The following is a 16,532-nucleotide window of genomic DNA, read 5'->3' as shown; positions in this document are numbered from 1 at the left end:
CCGGGGGCCGCGTGCGCCCCCCACTCCACTCCCCGCTCTCCGCGGCTGCCCCCTCCCCCCGCGGCTCCTCTCACCTGCACATGATCCGCCATTTTGCTCCATTCATGCTCCTCTCCGGCCCCCCCTCCCCCCCAGCGCGCACCTCGGCCGGGGCCGCTGCCGCCGCCGCCGCCGTCGCCGCTGCGCCTGCGCGCTGGGGGCTCGTCGCGCTACGCTCGCGGCGTAGCGCCGCTCGGCTGCGCAGGCCCCGGCGGGTCGGCCGTGGTTGGAGAATGCGCAGCGCGGCTGGGACGGCGTAAAGGCGCGGGCAACGTCAGCGGCCCCGAGACGCTGGGTGGGAGGAAGGAGCCGGCCCGGGGAGCGCGAGGGAGGGGAGCTGGGGGAACAAAGCTTTGTTTACATGGGTTTTAAAGGGGCCGCGTTCGTTCCGGAGGGCGGGCGCTGGCGTAGGAGGTGGCGCAGCCTTTTGCTTCTGTGCGCTGTGAGGGCTCCCGGATGGGGGCCGGGGTCGTCCCCACCTGGAACCCCTGCCCCCTGGGTATTCCCCTCTGCCCACGTGTCTTTCCCCTTGACTTGCCCCTGGGACGACACCGCCACCACCACCACCACTGCCAACAGCAACAGCAACCCGGCAGCGCACCTACTGTAACCCCCCCGGGGGGCTTTGGTGGTGCGCGGGGCCGACGCATCCCCACATACCTGCACTGTTCATTATTCTCCAATACACTGTTTTCAGCAGTTGGATTTATGTTTGTAGTTTTCTAGTTTTCTGTTCGGGGCCATTGCCCTCTGATCAGATTTTACCAGCGACCTAGTAGTGATTTCCTTGTTTTCATTTCTGTCGTTTTTGCCTGCATAAGCAGTCATGGAAATAGCTTCCAAATAGTGGTGATGATCAAAACACACAGAAGGCACTGTCTTAATCTCCTGAAACCGATTGCTATCTTAACCAGTACTCTAGGCTACCTCCTCAAAGGGGTCAGATGCTGGGAGGGGTGCTGCTGGTGGTCATTAGGACCCCTGGGCTCAGGCTGGTAGGACAGCTAATTCCAATTCCTGCTTTTCCCATTATGAGTTACCTGTGTTAGATAATGCAAGTTCTTCTTTAACTGGATTCTACTCTAGTTTCTATTCAATGCCCCTACATTAGATCTCCCCTCTCCCCCACATTCCATCTTAAGTAGATTTCCAGAGCGTTGGTTATTTGAAGTCTGTGTATTTACTGGGTGCTACCATGTATAATCCAAATGACGGTGGTAGTAAATTACACACCTTTTATGTTCGTATATAGTGATATGGTGCTCTTGGTTCTCCTAGTGTGTCTTCCTGATTCACAAAGGTAGGACGTGTAAAAACTACATTACCCAGACTCCTTTGTAGCAAAGGTTCTGTATGCAAGATTGGCTCAGTAAATGAGACTCAGAAAAGATTTAGGAGGCATAAGTGAGGCAGAGCTTTAGACTCATTTCTGGGGAGCCCAATGCGCCTAACATCTCTTGGTTTCTGTACTTGTGTATTCCAGCCCCCCCCCCCCCCTTAAGCACTATGAGTGTAAAGAAGCAGGGATGGCCTTGAGTTACACTAAGGTGGTATATTCTTGAATTCTTATTTCAGTGATCATCTTTGGATTCCCTCCTTGACTGATTGGGGAGAGGTTACAGCTTCCTGGCTCAGATTTGTGTCTTTCCCCTAATGCTGTCCACCCATACAGTTATTTTTCTCTTTCTCTTCCCTTTATCAAGATGGTACCACCATCCATCAGCCAATTGCTCAAAATAAGCACCCAGGAGTTATCTTAGTTTCTTTCTCATTAGTACCCTATATCCAAATACATCTGCAATTCTTGCTGAGTCTTTACCTAATTTATGCCCCAGTCTGGCCACTTCTCTATCTCTACTGCTAATACCCTGGTCCTAGCCACCATTTCTCTTAGCTCAGATATTAGATTTATAACTAGATTTTGTACTTTCTGTCTTCCTCCTTGATAATTCATTTTTTATACAGCTGCAGAATTAAAATTATAACAGATAATTTACACCATTACTTACAGTCCCTCAGTGGCTTCCCATTGAATTTAGAATCCAAATCCTTGCTGTGGCTCAAGAAGCCACATGATATGAATTCACCTCTTCAGTGTCTGTGCTTGCTCATAATACTCTGATCATTCTGGCCTTCTTACAGTTGCAATTCTGTTCTATTATAGTCCTTTACTCAGAAAATTTCAAGAACTGGGTGCTTTTAGTACACCATTTCCCCCTTATCTACAGGGGATACATTTCAAGATCCCCAATGGGTGCCTGAAACTGCAGATAGTACCAAACCCTATGAATGCTATATCTTTCCTATATACATCTATTCTAAAGTCATTTACAAAGTAGGCACATTAAGTGATTACCAACAATAGGTGATATAGAGCAATATAAGTTACTTAAGTTACTTAATAAGTTACTTAATAAGTAACTTAATACTTAAGTTACTTAATTGTTTGTTTTTGGAATTTTCTATTTAATATTTTTGGACTGTGATTTTTGAAATTATAGATAAGGAAGGACCTCTGTGATAGGACAAATAACGTACTTAATGGAGAAAGGATAGTCTAGGAATGAAACTTGGAGACTGGTATTGTCCTCCTCCTCTCCTCAGCCAGGATCCACTGGGCATGGGGGAGGCAGGGATGAGATCTTTCAGAATCTCTGCTCACTTATTTCTTTGTCCAGTCTTTCGTCCTTTCCAGGCCCCTGTCATCTCTCTTGCTTACTTTATACCTGTGCTCCTGTTGTATGCCCAGAGCTGCCTCTTACGTAGTTGCTCCCACCTGTAACATCATTTGAGGTTACTAACCCCCAAGCTTGTACAAATAGTCAGATATAGTTTCTCCTGTTCCTTCCTCTGTTGCCCCCAAAGGAAAGTTTACAAACTTCTTTGTGTTAAATATTTGGTTGCTAATCTCTGTAGGATAGTAACAAAAAGTTGCAAAGTTCTTGGAGCTCTTGTCTCTCTTCACTCCAGCTGAGAAGAACCATTGTGAAGGAAAGGGTCTCAGTGGCCTATAATTGAGGGGTGCCTCTACTATAGACCCTCCCTTTCCAGTGAAAGCAGAAGCCAGGTGCCACCCCAAACACACCTGTGTCTCAATATAGACCCCCTGGGATCCTTTGATCTGTGATACTTTTTCTTCCCTTCAGTGGTGCCTGGGGTACTAAACGTTGTCTAATTCTTTTCACCTCTTCAGTTCCTGGGAGGGGAGGTGTCAGCCCCTGTTCACAGGTTGCCCCCAGAGGCTAGGCAGAAGCTACTGGGGTAAGTGCGTAGGTGAAGTTGAACTTGACAGATGACAGGTGTGTTGCTCTTAGTACAGTCCTGTTACTTTCTTCAGAGTGAGGCTGGAGAAGGAGGATTTCTCCAGCTTCCACGGGCCTGGGATGGGATGGGGGTGTCTGGATTACCTGGGGCTGAGGCCTCCAGGTTTAAACAGTTTCCAAGGAATCTGATTAACTTGGGCGCCCCCCTGTGGTTCTGAGTGGAATGTGTCCCACTTACCTCTGGGGAAGGAGAGCAGTGTGGTGGGAGGAACATCCTCTGCAGCCTTGCTGCCTTATGGCCTGGCCCACCCACCAGGAGTGTCAACATCTCGGAACTGACTTCAGACTTGCCTTATCACCCTTTGCACTTTTAGCAAGATTTGCACACTAAAGTCTGAAGGGCATTCTCTGGCAGTCCCTAAAATATGACGCTAAATCCTCTTACCCCACTAACTTCAAGGCAGGGCTGACTCTCCTTAGGGATTCTAGAGACACAATAGGCCACATCCTAAATGTGTACTCCTAGCCACTTCCAAGTGTATGCTTTATCCAGGACAACATTAATGGTTCTCCTTTGGGCTTTAGATCAACCTTTCAAACCCTGGGCTGAGGGCAGGGAGATGGAGTGGCCCAGCCCCCAGAGCCAGCCCATGCACCTCTGTAAGCTGTTTTGATCCCCTGGCATGTACAACAGAAGGCCTGAGTTATGCACCACTCTCCTCACTAGGGCACCTGAACCCTTGTGGTAGAGGAAATGGATGCAGTTATATAAGCACCTTTATGGGATTGACCCCACGAGCATTTGTCTAATTCACAGTTTTCCCCAACAGTTTTGCACTGTGCCTCCATCCAGATTGCTTCTTCAAGCCATCTGGTTCTAAGGTGAATTTCTTGTGGAGCCATGCATCTTTCCCCAAAGCCATGTATCTTCTTTCATGGAGTCTGGATTCCACTTTGGGGCCTGGTAAAACAGGGCATTAGAGATGTGTAGCCCTGGGCTTGACTTCCTCCCCCAACCCCCAGCCCCAGCCTTAGCTGAGTTCATGCCTGCCCTGCCTTTGTCAAGGGACACTGGCTGGCTGGTTAAAGAGTGTACTTGGAAGCTTTGGAAAGTATGAAGCTACTGGAATTTAAGTTTCAGATGAAACCCAAGTATCTTTCTAATGCTCTCTAGGGCTAGCAAGAAGGTGAAATCTAGTGGTTGAGATGTATCTGGGGAATAAGTCCCTTCTCCAGAGGGAAGTTGATGTTTCTAGTATCTTCACAGGGGGATGTGTGGTGTTGTTGGCAGCAGGGAATGCTCTCATGTAGAGGGACAGGTGCATCTGTGTGTTTATAAAAGTGTTGTCCGACTAGGGTGCAGTTTGGGGCAGTCAAGTCTTTGTGTGGAATGCACTGTGTGATTCAGCTATTACTGAGTCGAGAGCCCTTGGGTTCTGGTTTGGTGGCCTTGAAGGAGTCCCTCAGACCTTTCCAAGTCTGTTTCCTCCCTTTTCGATTAGGAAGTTGTGATGGTTGATTCCTCAGGTCTCTTCCTGCTCAGTCATGCTCAGCACCCAGCCTGAGCCCGGGGTTTTCTGCTCCTGTTTTTACTGTGATTTTCTTTCTGGGTCTCTATTCCTGCCCGTCAGCCACTCCCCATGCTAGTTTCCTTACCTGACTTGTTGCTCACTGAGGAGCTGAAATTTAGCTTTTTGGAAATTGTGTGTTACTCATTGGAAATGCAGGAAGCTTGAGCATGAAACTCTCTCATCAGAAGAAAAAAAAAAAAGAAGAAAACCACATACGGAGCAAGAAACCGCAGGGCCTATCAGCTTGTCGTCATCGCGCAGACTAGAATAGTGCAGAAAGCTCTAGGCAGAGAGGAAATGAACTTGAGAGAAGGGGGAACACAGGCCAAGAAGAGAGAGGAGCGAGGGCGGGAGCCCGGGCGGCGATGGTCAGGATGGAAGAGGTGGCGGTAAAGCAGGGCTTCCTGCACCTCCAGCAGCAGCAGACTTTTGGCAAGGTGGGCACCAGGCTGGGCCAGGGCGAGGCAGAGTAGGAGCTGCTAGAAATTCCTGGGGTGGGGGGAGTTCAGTGTCTCCAAACTCCTGTGGAACCTCGCTGTCCACCAGGACAGATGACAGCTCCGCCCCAGGAGGGTTCCTTTCTCACCTGACTTGTCTTCCAAACCAGGCCTCAAATCAGTCCCCAAACTGTGCTCTTTGCTGAGGGTTATAGGGTTGGGGGTGGGGAGGAAGGAGGGTGATGACTTAATCTCTCTCGTTCTGTTGACTTCTTGTGGGGACAACTTGTGGGGGACAATTGAGGATGACAGTGGAGCTTCCTTCCCCCTTTTTTACCCAGGTGGGGTGTGTGTGGCTAGCATTAAGCTTGGGCTGGGACCTCTGGGACCTGGGGCTCCAGTTTGTTCAATGTCCTCCTTCTCCCTGGCCTCCTGAATGAGGAAGTCCTCTTTCCTCACTGACCCCCACCCAGGCACTTCTCTCTCTCATGGCTGGTCACCCTGTCAAGTGGTGAGGCAGAAAGGTTCAGGAGGGAGGAGGGATGTTCCTGAGCCAGGCCCTTCCTCAGGACTTCCCACAGGATGAGGACGCTGTGGTCTGGGCCCTCACTGCCCGCCCTCCTACTCTGTCCAGACTCGGGCTCTTCTTCCTTCCATCAGCCCCTGCAGGGTTGGCCTGCCACCTGCCTTCCTGCAGTCTGCAGCCATGGGGCTCATTCCCATGCTCCTGGATGCCCTCGGCCATCCCTGCTCACCACCTTGCAGGCCTAAAAGTCTTGGTTGCTGGAGGCTGATCTGCAGCGTTCTATCCTGTGGGCCCTTTTGCCTTCTGTGCTTCCTCTGATCTCTTGGGAATGTTCCCTCTCCCTGTCTCCGCATTGCTGCTGCAGTCCCTCTCCTGTGGTTCCTCTTCCCCCTTTGATCACCGCCTCTCCTTCTCCAACTCCTTTGGTTCTCCGCCTCCCACACCTGGGTTCAGAAGTGGCGCCGGTTTGGAGCTGTGCTGTATGGAGAGTCAGGCTGCGCTCTGGCACGGCTAGAGCTCCAGGAGGGCCCAGAGAAGCCTCGTCGGGGAGAGGCCAGCCGGAGGGTCATCCGCCTCAGTGACTGCCTGCGGGTGGCTGAGGCAGGCGGGGAGGCCAGCAGCCCTCGGGACACCAGTGCCTTCATTCTGGAGACCAAGGAGCGTCTGTACCTGCTGGCAGCCCCTACCGCTGAGCGTGGTGACTGGATGCAGGCCATCTGTCTCTTGGCCTTCCCCGTGAGTCATCTGGGGGTGCAGAAAGGGCTACAAGCATAGGGGAGCATTAGATACTTCCTGTGGGAAGGTGGTAGAAGCGCCAAGGTCAGAATGCTGGGGCACTTCCTTAAGGGTGGATCCCAATCCAGAGGGTGGACAGGGCTAGCAGGCTGGGCATGCCCTGAAAGAAAGCCTGGGCCAAAGAGGGCCTTGGGATGGTGTTGGTTGTAAGACCTGAAACTTCTCCCCAGGGGCGGAGGAAGGAGCCCTCAGGGCTGGAGGGGAAGAGTGGCAGGCCCTGCATGGAGGAGAATGAACTGTACAGCAGCTCGACCTCAGGTGAGGGGTGGGCTGCAGGGTGGGCTCCCGGGGCGTGGTTGGGAGGAGGTGTAGCCGATGGCGGCCAACTCTTCCTGCCTGTGGTTGCCCTGCACCCAGCTGGCCCCCTTATCATGCTGACTTCCGGTGTGGCCTGAGGTGGGGGGAGCCCGGGGCGGCTCACCACAGCTTGCCTGGCCCCTGATGGTGGGAAAGGGCAAGCTGGAGGCCCAGGTCAGGATACTTGCTGGGACCTTAGCAGTTGTCTGAAAAAAAGAATGGCTTTGTCTCAGGCTTGGCTGTGCAAGGCGTCCTGGGACTGGGAGCTCCTTGGTGACCAGGCAGTCCTGCTCTGCTCACTGTCTCTGTGCCCAGGGTCTGGGGTGGAGTGAGCTGGTGGACACTGAGGGAGCTGGTGGGCTGCCTTCCATCTAAGCTCTGCCTGTGGGAAGCACATGGGAGGGTGTGTTCCTGCTTCACCAGCAGCTGTGACAGCACAGATTTGGGGGGCTGCTGGTTCAGGGTGAGAGATGGTGGAGAAGCCCAGGCTGTGGCTCTGGCAACAGTGGCAGGAAGGATGTGGGCCCAAGGTTGGGTGAGGTCTGAGGGCATGAGGCCTTCTGTGGTAGGGAGTGGAGGGACCTGGTATTTGTATGAGGGGGGGGGTCCCCTGGCACACAGCAGCCAGCTTTCAGGATCGGGGCTGGGATCACAAGCACGTGGATGATAGTTTTTAGAGACCTCCGGCACATCCCCTTAGACCCGGGCAGCGTGGGCTGCCAGCTGTTTCCCTTAGCTGCCTTCTTTCTCCTCCCTTCTTCAGGGGTCTCCCTCAAGGAATTTGCTGTTACCGTGAGACCCACAGAAGCCAGTGAGCGGTGCCGGCTCCGAGGACCTTACACGCTCCGGTTGGGGGTGAGTGCTCTGGAGCTGTGGAGTGGCCCTGATCCAGGCACCCAGCTGTACGACTGGCCCTACAGGTTCCTGCGACGCTTTGGGCGGGACAAGGTGAGTGAGGGACTACACTGGGGCAGGTTGAGAGGATGAGCCAGGAAAGAAGGAAGGTGATCAGAGGCGCATTAGTGCAAGGGAATGTGTAGAAGGGAAGAGGAAGGCGGGCAGCAAGGTCCACAGGAGAGAATCAGCAGAGGTGGCTGACGAGGGAAGCCATGGGGAGGGACCAGGCGAGGGGAGAGAGGGGGCGGCAGGTGAGGGAGTGGAGTGGCTCCTGGGTCTCCAGGAGGACTGCAGCCCAGTTGCCGTGCTCAGTGGAGGCAGAGGGTGGGAGAGAGGATGGGGGGCGTTTTGCTTATGAGGAAGACACTGAGGGAAGAGGAGCAAGGAGCTCAGGGAGAGGGCTCTGGCCATTCCTGGCAGATGGAAGCTGGGGGCACAGGGTCTTATTGGGGTGGGGGGAGTCCAGGAAAGCAACAGTGCCTTTTTCCTGGCTGCAGACGACCTTTTCCTTTGAGGCGGGCCGGCGCTGTGTCTCTGGAGAGGGCAACTTTGAGTTTGAAACACGGCAAGGCAACGAGATCTTCTTGGCCCTGGAAGAGGCCATTGCTGCCCAGAAGGATGCTGCCCCTCCTGGGCCCCCACCCCCACCAGCCACAGTGTCCACAGTGCCCACTGTGCTGCCCCGGCCGGAGAGCCCCTACTCCCGGCCCCACGACTCACTGCCACCACCTTCACCCAGCACGCTGGTGCCGGCCGCGCGCTCTGAGGGGGAATATGCTCTGCCCTTTGATGCAGTAGCCCGCAACCTGGGGAAGAGCTTCAGGGCCATGCTGGCAGGCCCTCCCCTGCTCCTGGCTGACCCTCTGTATGAGGAGCCCTCAGCCCCTCCACCTGACCACATATATGATGAGCCTGAGGGCATGGCCTCCCTGTCTCTGTATGACAGTCCGCAGGAGCCCCAGGGTGAGGGGTGGAGAAGGAAGGCCACCGTGGAAAGGGGCCCCAGCATCCTGCAGCAGGACTTGTCTGTCTCTGGCTGGCCACAGGAAACTGAGTATGACAATGTTGTGCTGAAGAAAAGCCCAAAGTGATGTGGATGCCAAGATGGGGCCACCTCGAAGTACATGGGGGGTTGTGGCTGGAGACTGTGGAGGAGGAAGCCTGTCTCCCCTTCCAGCTTGGCCACTGCGTGGAGCATCTCTGTGGGCTCCGTCTGCAGACCCAGGCCTGGCCTGCCCTGTTTGGCCTGAGGGATTCTCCCTCCTAGGGCGCACTGAGTCACCAGCCCTGAGCAGGCAGAGTGCCCTGGAGAGACCCACCCTCCTCCCACTCCTTTCCACTTCCTCTTTTCTTTCTTTGACCCTAAAGGGAACCTGGGGGCATTTAGGGCAGAGGAGAAAAGGATATCCACAATCTCCTGGACTCCCCTCACCCCATGGTTCCTTGGCTTGTGCTGGCCTCCTGCTTGCTGAGGTCCCTCCCTGGGACAGCCTTAGCTCCAGGCATCCAGGAGGATGGCTGCAGCTTTCTGCAGGTTTCAGATTTCTCCGTGGCATTAAAATGTTTTTGAACTATTTCTGTTATGACCTGAGTGCTGTGGGGGTGGGCTGAATACTCCAACTGACCACCACTGGACACCTTTTTGTCCAGCTGCAAGGACCTCCCTAGGCCAAGACTGGGCCCCAACCATCTGTAGAATCAGAGGCCCGTGGAGTCAGGGTGTCCTCAGGAAGACCTTTGTCTTAGTCCGTTTTCTGTTGCTGTGAACCCACAGACTGGGTTATTTATAAACCCACAGACTGGGTTATTTATAAACAATAGAGGTTTATTGGGTTTAAGGGTCTAGAGACCAGGGAGTCCAGGAACATGGTGCTGGCATCTGCTTGGTATCTGTCATGGACCATCCTGCATCTTAACATGGCAGAGACATCACATGGCAAGACAGAGCCAGCATGCCAGAGAGAGCTCAACAAAGCCACTCCCTGGACACCCCACTAATCTGTGTATGGCTGGCTCCAGTCTATGAGGGCTCTGCCGCATGACCCATCACCTCCCAAAGATCTCACCTCCAGACACCATTAATATAAGAATCTGGGGATTAAATTTCCAGTACATGAAATTTGAACCACACCCGTGTTCCCACACGTCTGCTCTTTGCCAGGATAGGGTCACTGCAAGAAAAATGGTGGGAGATGCATTGGGGGGGGGGTTGATAAAAAGCCAAACTGTAAGAAAGGAAAGGATTGGATTATTGGGCCTCTCACACAGTAGAAGTGGGGCTCAATGGCTGCGTGGTGCTGGGTAGTTCCTTCCCTCCCCTGGGGCCTGCCCTCTTGGCAACAAGAGGGACTTGCTCACGTGGGAGCTGAGAGTCCTTCCAGCTCTAATTCTCCCTTGGGGCCTGAGTCCTCCTTGCACTCTGTTTTACCACAGGGTCTCTGTCCTTGTGGTCTCATCAAAACCTGCTTTCATGAGAAGGGATATTTATATCTTTCTGATATCAGTGCTGTGAGTCACTTATGGTCACGGTGTGTGTCACTGTGGACTGCCCTGACCTCAAGCTGTGCATAGCCCAGAAGGACAGAGGAGGCAGAAATGTCTGTCCTGAGAGGGAACATGAGTGCCACAAGAGGTGAAACACGGCCCTGGGCTTCAGAGGAGATTACTATTTGTTGGGGGACCAAGAAAGGCTTCATTCTTATCAAAGGTGTTTAAAGTGAACCCTTCAGGTGGGAAGGAGTTTGGTGGAGTTTAAGTGGGGTATGGGGAGAGCATTCTGGATGCAAATAAGAACACGGTTGAGACTGCACAGGGAGGTAAGAAGTTCTGTACTTAAGAGGGAGGATACAGCGATGTGCACAACATCCCTGACTTGCCTTGGTTCGACTTAGGATTTTTGATTTCATGATGGCGTGAAACCAATATCATTCTGTAGAAACCCTGCTTTGAATTTGGATCTTTTCCCCAGCTAGCCATATGTGGTATGATCACCTCTCTCAAGATTGGGCAGCAGCAGCTAGCCCCAGCTCTTAACTCCACCTAGTAGTTAAAGTATATTATTATTTTTCCCCCATATTTTTTATTGATGCAGTATAATTATACATATGGATTTTGTTGTTACATATTTGTATGCACACACGATGCAATATAACAATATAATTTGGCCAGTATGAGTCCTCAGCACTTCCCCCCTCCCTTCTCACCTCCCACCTTCTTGTCCCTTTCCTCTACTGAGCTCCTTTTGATTTTCAGAGATCCACCCCCACCTTTCTTTTCCTTTTTCCTCTCCAGCTCCTGCATTCAAAAGAAAATATATGACCCCTTAAGTTAGTTTAGGTATATTAAATTCATTTTTGACTTATGACAGTTTCAACTTCCGATAGTTTCAACTTATGATACATGGGCTTACCAGAATGGAACCCAATACCCCAGCATAGGTGGAGGAATGCCTGTGGGTGGGAAGGCAGATTCTGATCAGGTTGCAGAGAGTTTTTTTTTTTTTTACCTAATTAGAGAGGAAGGAAGAATGAATTAAGGCTTTTGAGCAGAGAGTCCCACTGGAGCTTTAGGACAATACCCTCGACAACCCCTTGGAAGGTGAACTTGGGGTTGGAGGGGGCAGGTTATGGGCTGAACAGAAGAGGGAAACTCAGAAAAGACTGATTTAAAAAGTGTCACAGAGATACCTCCTGTAGCTGTTGTCCTGTTGGATGTGGACCACAGGGAAGGCAGATTTTAAGGGAGACTCAGGCCTTGAGAACAAGGCTCCCAAGGAGCCGAGTTAAGATGACTGGCCTGGAGAGAGGCTCTGGAACTGAGGAGGGAAGTGAATGACAGGCACATGAGTTGACATCAGCCCCTCAGGAGCATTGCCACACATGGAGACAAAACTTCCTGAAGGAATTTGAGAGAGGGATGGGCAGGCTGGAAATAGTGGGTGGGGACCTTCCTGCTTATTTTTCCTGTGACCAAGGTCTGCATTCAATCCCAGCCTTAGGTTTCCTGGAGGCAGGAAGGCCCAATGCTCCTGAGGACCCTAGTCTCTGCCCTCTGTGGGTAGGGCTGGCAGTTAGGGGTCTTGAGCAATGGAAGGCATCTTTCTAATTTCCTCTGTGGCCATCCCAGCCAGGCCCAGCAGGGGGCAGTGTTAGCCTGTGGAAAAGGCCACAGGGGGCTTAGCTGTGTTGGGCTTGGTTGGGGTCTAGGACCTGAAGGAAGGACGCTGCTACCAGAAAGGTTTGGGAGCAGCTGGAGGAATCTGCCTTTCGGAGCTTGTCCCCGCAGACTCACAGTCTTCAGGAGTGTGGACCAGGAGGTGGGGGTCCTAAGCTGAATACTGCTCTTGGCCCTTCTCACTTTTGAGATCCAGAGCCTTCTGGGTCCTTCCACCCTGAGGCTGGCATGGCCTGACAAGGGGAAGTGGCAGAAGGCTCAGAAAGGTGGGGCAAGGCTGACAGGGCAGGGAAGTGGAGCCTAGGGGGAAGTTGGGGGGATACCGAAAGTCTTTGAGACAGTTATTGAGGAAACACTGAGCAGACCCTCAGGGCCCCTCTTGGAAAACATGATCCAGTGGATGGGCCACCTGCAGAGAACTGCTGGTGCCACTTCAGCCAGCTTCAACCTTGCCATCGTCACCCACGGCCTGCCCATCATTCCTGCAGTCAAAAAGTGCCATGGAGCACCCGCCGTGGTCCAGCTCACTGGGAGCTGGGGTGTGGGTAGCTCCACAGGCCTGCCTGCCCTGTGGACACACACTGCAGGGCCCACAGCACAGATGACCACTGAACACGTCCACAAAGGGGTCCTTAGATGCATGGGGCTTGTTGCTCCTTCAAGGGAAGAGCAACAAGGGGCCAGCAAGGGACAATTCATGGGTAAGGAAACCAACCAGCCTTGAAGGTACCAGGCAAAGGAAGATCAGGTGGCAGTTCTGCCCAGAAAGTGTCTCTTGGCTCCAGGATCGGCTGCCTGGCAGCTGTTGATACCACAAGAGACTAAGCTGTAACCAGGACACTTATAAACTGGTTTTATTTGCTAATTACACTCACGTGTTGCTTAACAATGGGGACATATTCTGAGAAACTGATCACTAAGCATTTTATCATGTGAATGTCATACCTAGATGGAATGGCCTACCACATTTCTTAGCTGTATGGCATATATATGCATAAAGATCAATATGGCATAGCCTATTGCTCCTAGATAACCAACCTGTACAGCATGTTACTATACTGAATACTGTAGGGAGTTGTAACACAACAGTATTTGTGTATCTCAATGTATATAAACACAGAAAAGGAACAGTAAGAGGACCAGGCGATGGGTATTTTTCAACTCTGCTGTATCTTATGGGGTTTGTGTGCAGCCTGTTGTTGCAGAGACCTGGTTGTGCATTGTATGACTCTATGATGCAGAGGTGGTGTCAGGGTAGGAATAGCATCGTGACAGGCCCCCAGCCCAGAGATGTGTACACAGATTCATAGACTATTGGTGTGCGCACACAGCATACTTTATCATTCTTCTTGTTTCTTTGCTTCTCTACCTCTCTTGCCTCCCTTTGTATTTTTTCAGAGTGTGTGTGCTGTATGTGTGTGTGTGTGTGTGTGTGTGTGTGTGTGGCCTGTGGTGGTCATTAGCCTGCTCCCATGCTTGCAGTGGGGGTGGCCAGCCCCCTGGTGAGCTCCCACCATGGCCCTCAGCATATATGAAGGCCCAGATTGCTTGGGCCTCTCTGTTCACACAGGCTCCTCCCTGATGGCTCTACTCAAGCTGTTGCTGCCACTACCTTTCAGCTGTGATGCTAACCAGCCTCCTGCCTCCTGCCTCCTGGGTGCTGATTCAATTAGCCAAGGTGCCCACCTCCTGCAAGCGCCATTTATAAAATCAACCAGGCCAGCTGGAGACCTCAGACAGGGCGGGGCTGGGAAGCAAAAGGAGGGGTCAGTAGCTGGGAGGAGGAGGTAGAGGAATGAGGGGACCTGGTAGGGGGTGTCTGATCCGATTAGGCATGAGGCTGGCTTCCCCCTGGCAGGTGGCTGTACATCACTGCCTGACTCTGGCCCTCATGGAGCGGAGCCCATCAATCTCTGGGCTCTGGCCAGGCTGCTCTCTTCCTTGCCTCCTCCCGCCCCAGGAACCCTCTTCTTCATGACACTAGCTTCTGCATCTCTGGGCTAGAGGTGGCTGATGGGGGCAAAATAGGTGTGGAGGGGAGAGCATCACGTTCTGACAGATTTGTGGGGGTGCCAAAGTCCCAAGGCTGGGGCAACTGATTCCAAGATCTGCACCCAGGTGCGGTCAGCCTTGTGTATCCAGGGGTCTGGTCGGAGGGCTGTGGGGTGTAGGTGATCCTAACCCTAACCCTAACCCTCTGATGAGGCATGCCCCGGGGGAGCATTTTTGAGTCTGCACAACTTGTGTTTGCAAACTGCTTTGGGCAGCTCAGTGTCGTGGGTTGTGCACACAGGCTTAGCCTGACTCCCTGGGTTCAAACTGGATGCCTGGGTGCAGGCATCTGTTTCTGCATGTGGAACATTGAGATGATAATCACATGCTCCTTGGAGCCTTGTGGTGAAGATGAAAGGAATGAATGAATGCAAAGCTCCTAGAATGGTGCCCGGCACACGCAGAGCTCTTCTCAACTGCTCCTCCAGATGGGTGGGGCAAGTCATCTCTATGTTATCAACAAGACCATGGCAGCCAGGAGAAGCCAAGTCCTACCTTACCTTTGCAGGGTGGACTTGGGCTCTGTGGAGGGGGGAAGGCTTGGGAAGGAGAGGTGGGATTCTGATAGGAAGAAAGGCAGAAGAGAGTTCAAAGAGAGAAAACATCAGTGGCTTTTGCTTTCAGCTGGATGGGGGCTCCACGCTGGAGAGAAGTTCACCCCTGCTCAGAGCTGTGCTCCTGTGGTTTGTTGTGCCCAGTCATGGGAAAGCTGGGAAAGGAACATGCTTAGCAAATTAGACGACCTTTGGCTTGAGGCCAGGCTGGGGGGCGGGTGGCCACCGGCAGAGCTCCTCCTCCATCCATCGGCTGCAGGCCCTCTCACCTGCACATCAGGGACAAGAAAGCAGCCCCTTGCTGGGCAGGAGCACCCTGCAGGCTGGAGACAGGAGCACAGAGCCCTGGGACCAGGCTCTGCAGCTGCGCCAACAGAGGAACTCTGTTTTTAAGAGTTTTGAGAGAAGGAAGCTGGGAAGGGGGTAGCAGAGAGGAACTCAGAGAACGTTCTGAGGGAGGTTTACCATCTCCTTCACTAGACGGCAACTGTCCAAATGACAGGAGTCATTCTCCACCAAATTCATTGTTAAGTCCTTCAACACTTCACAGGAAGTCTGGCATGATTTCTTGGTTGAAAGAATAAGCAAAACCTACGTGGGGGTGGGGGTGCACAGATGCTTTTCAATGTGCGTGATTTGTGGTGCCCTGGAGGTTGACCCACCTGGAAATTTCTCCCCATCCTTGCCAAGAATGCTGCTGAATGCATCTGAGCTCCTCCACATCTTTCCCGGAAGGACTTTTTTTGGGGGTGCTAGAGATTGAACCCAGAATTGCTGGTCACTCTACCACTGAGTGACAACCTCAGTCGCCAGCCTCTTTTAAAAAGCAAGGGCTCTGGGAGGAAGCATTGCTAGGGGGTCTAACCCCTCAGAGCAAATGAGTTTCCCCGGGAGGCCCAGGAGAAGCTAAAAGTGATAATAGGGCCTGTTGGTGCTGAGCCTCTGGTGTACCCTAAAATCAGCAGGCAGGCCTGCAGATGGAGGGTGCACTGTCAGGCCCAGGGCACAGGCACATTTCCTTCCCTTGATGCCACCTCTCTTCCGGAGCCCCTCTCCTTCCATCACCCCAAAATCCTGCCCAGGCCAGGGTCCTCTGGAGGCCTGCAAGCTGAGAAAACCCTTACTATTGAATTTGAGGAGCAGGAGGTCTGAGCAAGAAGAGGTCTTAGCAAGCTTCCCACTTTCCATTAAAGGAACTGAGGCCAAGTTAATATTTAAATCCCTCTTAGATGTATTTAAATTTTATGAGAATTTGAGGATTGAACACAGAGGCAATTTGCCCCTGAGCTACATCCCCAGCCCTTTTTATTTTTTGTTTTGAGACAGGGTCTTGCTAAATTGCTGAGGCTGGCCTTGAACTTGAGATCCTCCTGCCTCGGCCTCCAGAGTTGCTAGGTTTACAGGATTATACCACCACACCTGATGGAGAGGTAATTTTTGACCTTCTCTATGGATAGGGGAGGGGCAAGAGGGAAGGAGACTCTGGATTCCCCCACTCTACCCCTGCAAGGGCCAATCTCTGTACAAGGATTTCTTCCCTTCTCCAATGCCACTGTTGCAAGTCCCTGAGCAAATGCCCAAGGGTGTGTGGGAGAGGCTGGGGTTAATTAAGGGCATCTGAGATGGACGCTGTTCATTTCCTGCTGGTCACCTCCCGAGCCATCCTGGAAGCCAGGCTTTGTGGACCTATTCCCTTTCGGTTTCCCTCTGATGATTACTCCCCCATGTTATCCTTGACCTTAGCCCCTGAGGAGCAGCTCTGCTGGCAGTCATCTTGATACCAGGGTGCAGCAGCCGGCTCCTGGCTCCGATTCACTTGGTCCATGATTACATTCGTGACAAAGCAGGCTGGGCTGAGGAAGAGGAGACGGAAGGCCTGGGAGGCCCCCAGGATGTGACTAGGAAGGTGAGGGCACACGAATGATGGA

General features: G+C 52.6%; 1 protein-coding gene across 1 annotated transcript; it reads left to right on the top strand.

Annotated features, from left to right (window-relative positions):
• Positions 1 to 2,496: 2,496 nt before the first annotated feature.
• On the top strand, positions 2,497 to 9,399 carry Dok2 (docking protein 2). Its single transcript, XM_046447663.2, has 5 exons — positions 2,497 to 5,310; positions 6,290 to 6,571; positions 6,802 to 6,889; positions 7,692 to 7,876; positions 8,323 to 9,399. Exons 1-5 carry the CDS (start codon positions 5,239 to 5,241, stop codon positions 8,914 to 8,916), a joined length of 1,221 nt encoding a protein of 406 aa, XP_046303619.1. The 5' UTR covers positions 2,497 to 5,238; the 3' UTR covers positions 8,917 to 9,399.
• Positions 9,400 to 16,532: the final 7,133 nt, after the last annotated feature.

Source organism: Marmota monax, unplaced genomic scaffold, assembly GCF_021218885.2.
Source record: "Marmota monax isolate L192 unplaced genomic scaffold, Marmota_monax_Labrador192_F-V1.1 WCK01_AAM20220418_F8-fsc00040, whole genome shotgun sequence".
NCBI lineage: Eukaryota > Metazoa > Chordata > Mammalia > Rodentia > Sciuridae > Marmota > Marmota monax.
The sequence above is the reverse complement of the archived record's forward strand: the minus strand, read 5'-3'. Positions and strand labels throughout refer to the sequence as shown.

What these genes read in the sequence shown, in the direction of transcription:
- Dok2 (XM_046447663.2), top strand. Translation starts at nt 5,239, where the DNA reads ATGGTCAGGATGGAAGAGGTGGCGGTAAAGCAGGGCTTCCTGCACCTC. An exon ending in TCTGTCTCTTGGCCTTCCCC is followed by an intron (nt 6,572 to 6,801) that starts GTGAGTCATCTG and finishes ACTTCTCCCCAG; the next exon opens with GGGCGGAGGAAGGAGCCCTC. An exon ending in GACGCTTTGGGCGGGACAAG is followed by an intron (nt 7,877 to 8,322) that starts GTGAGTGAGGGA and finishes TCCTGGCTGCAG; the next exon opens with ACGACCTTTTCCTTTGAGGC.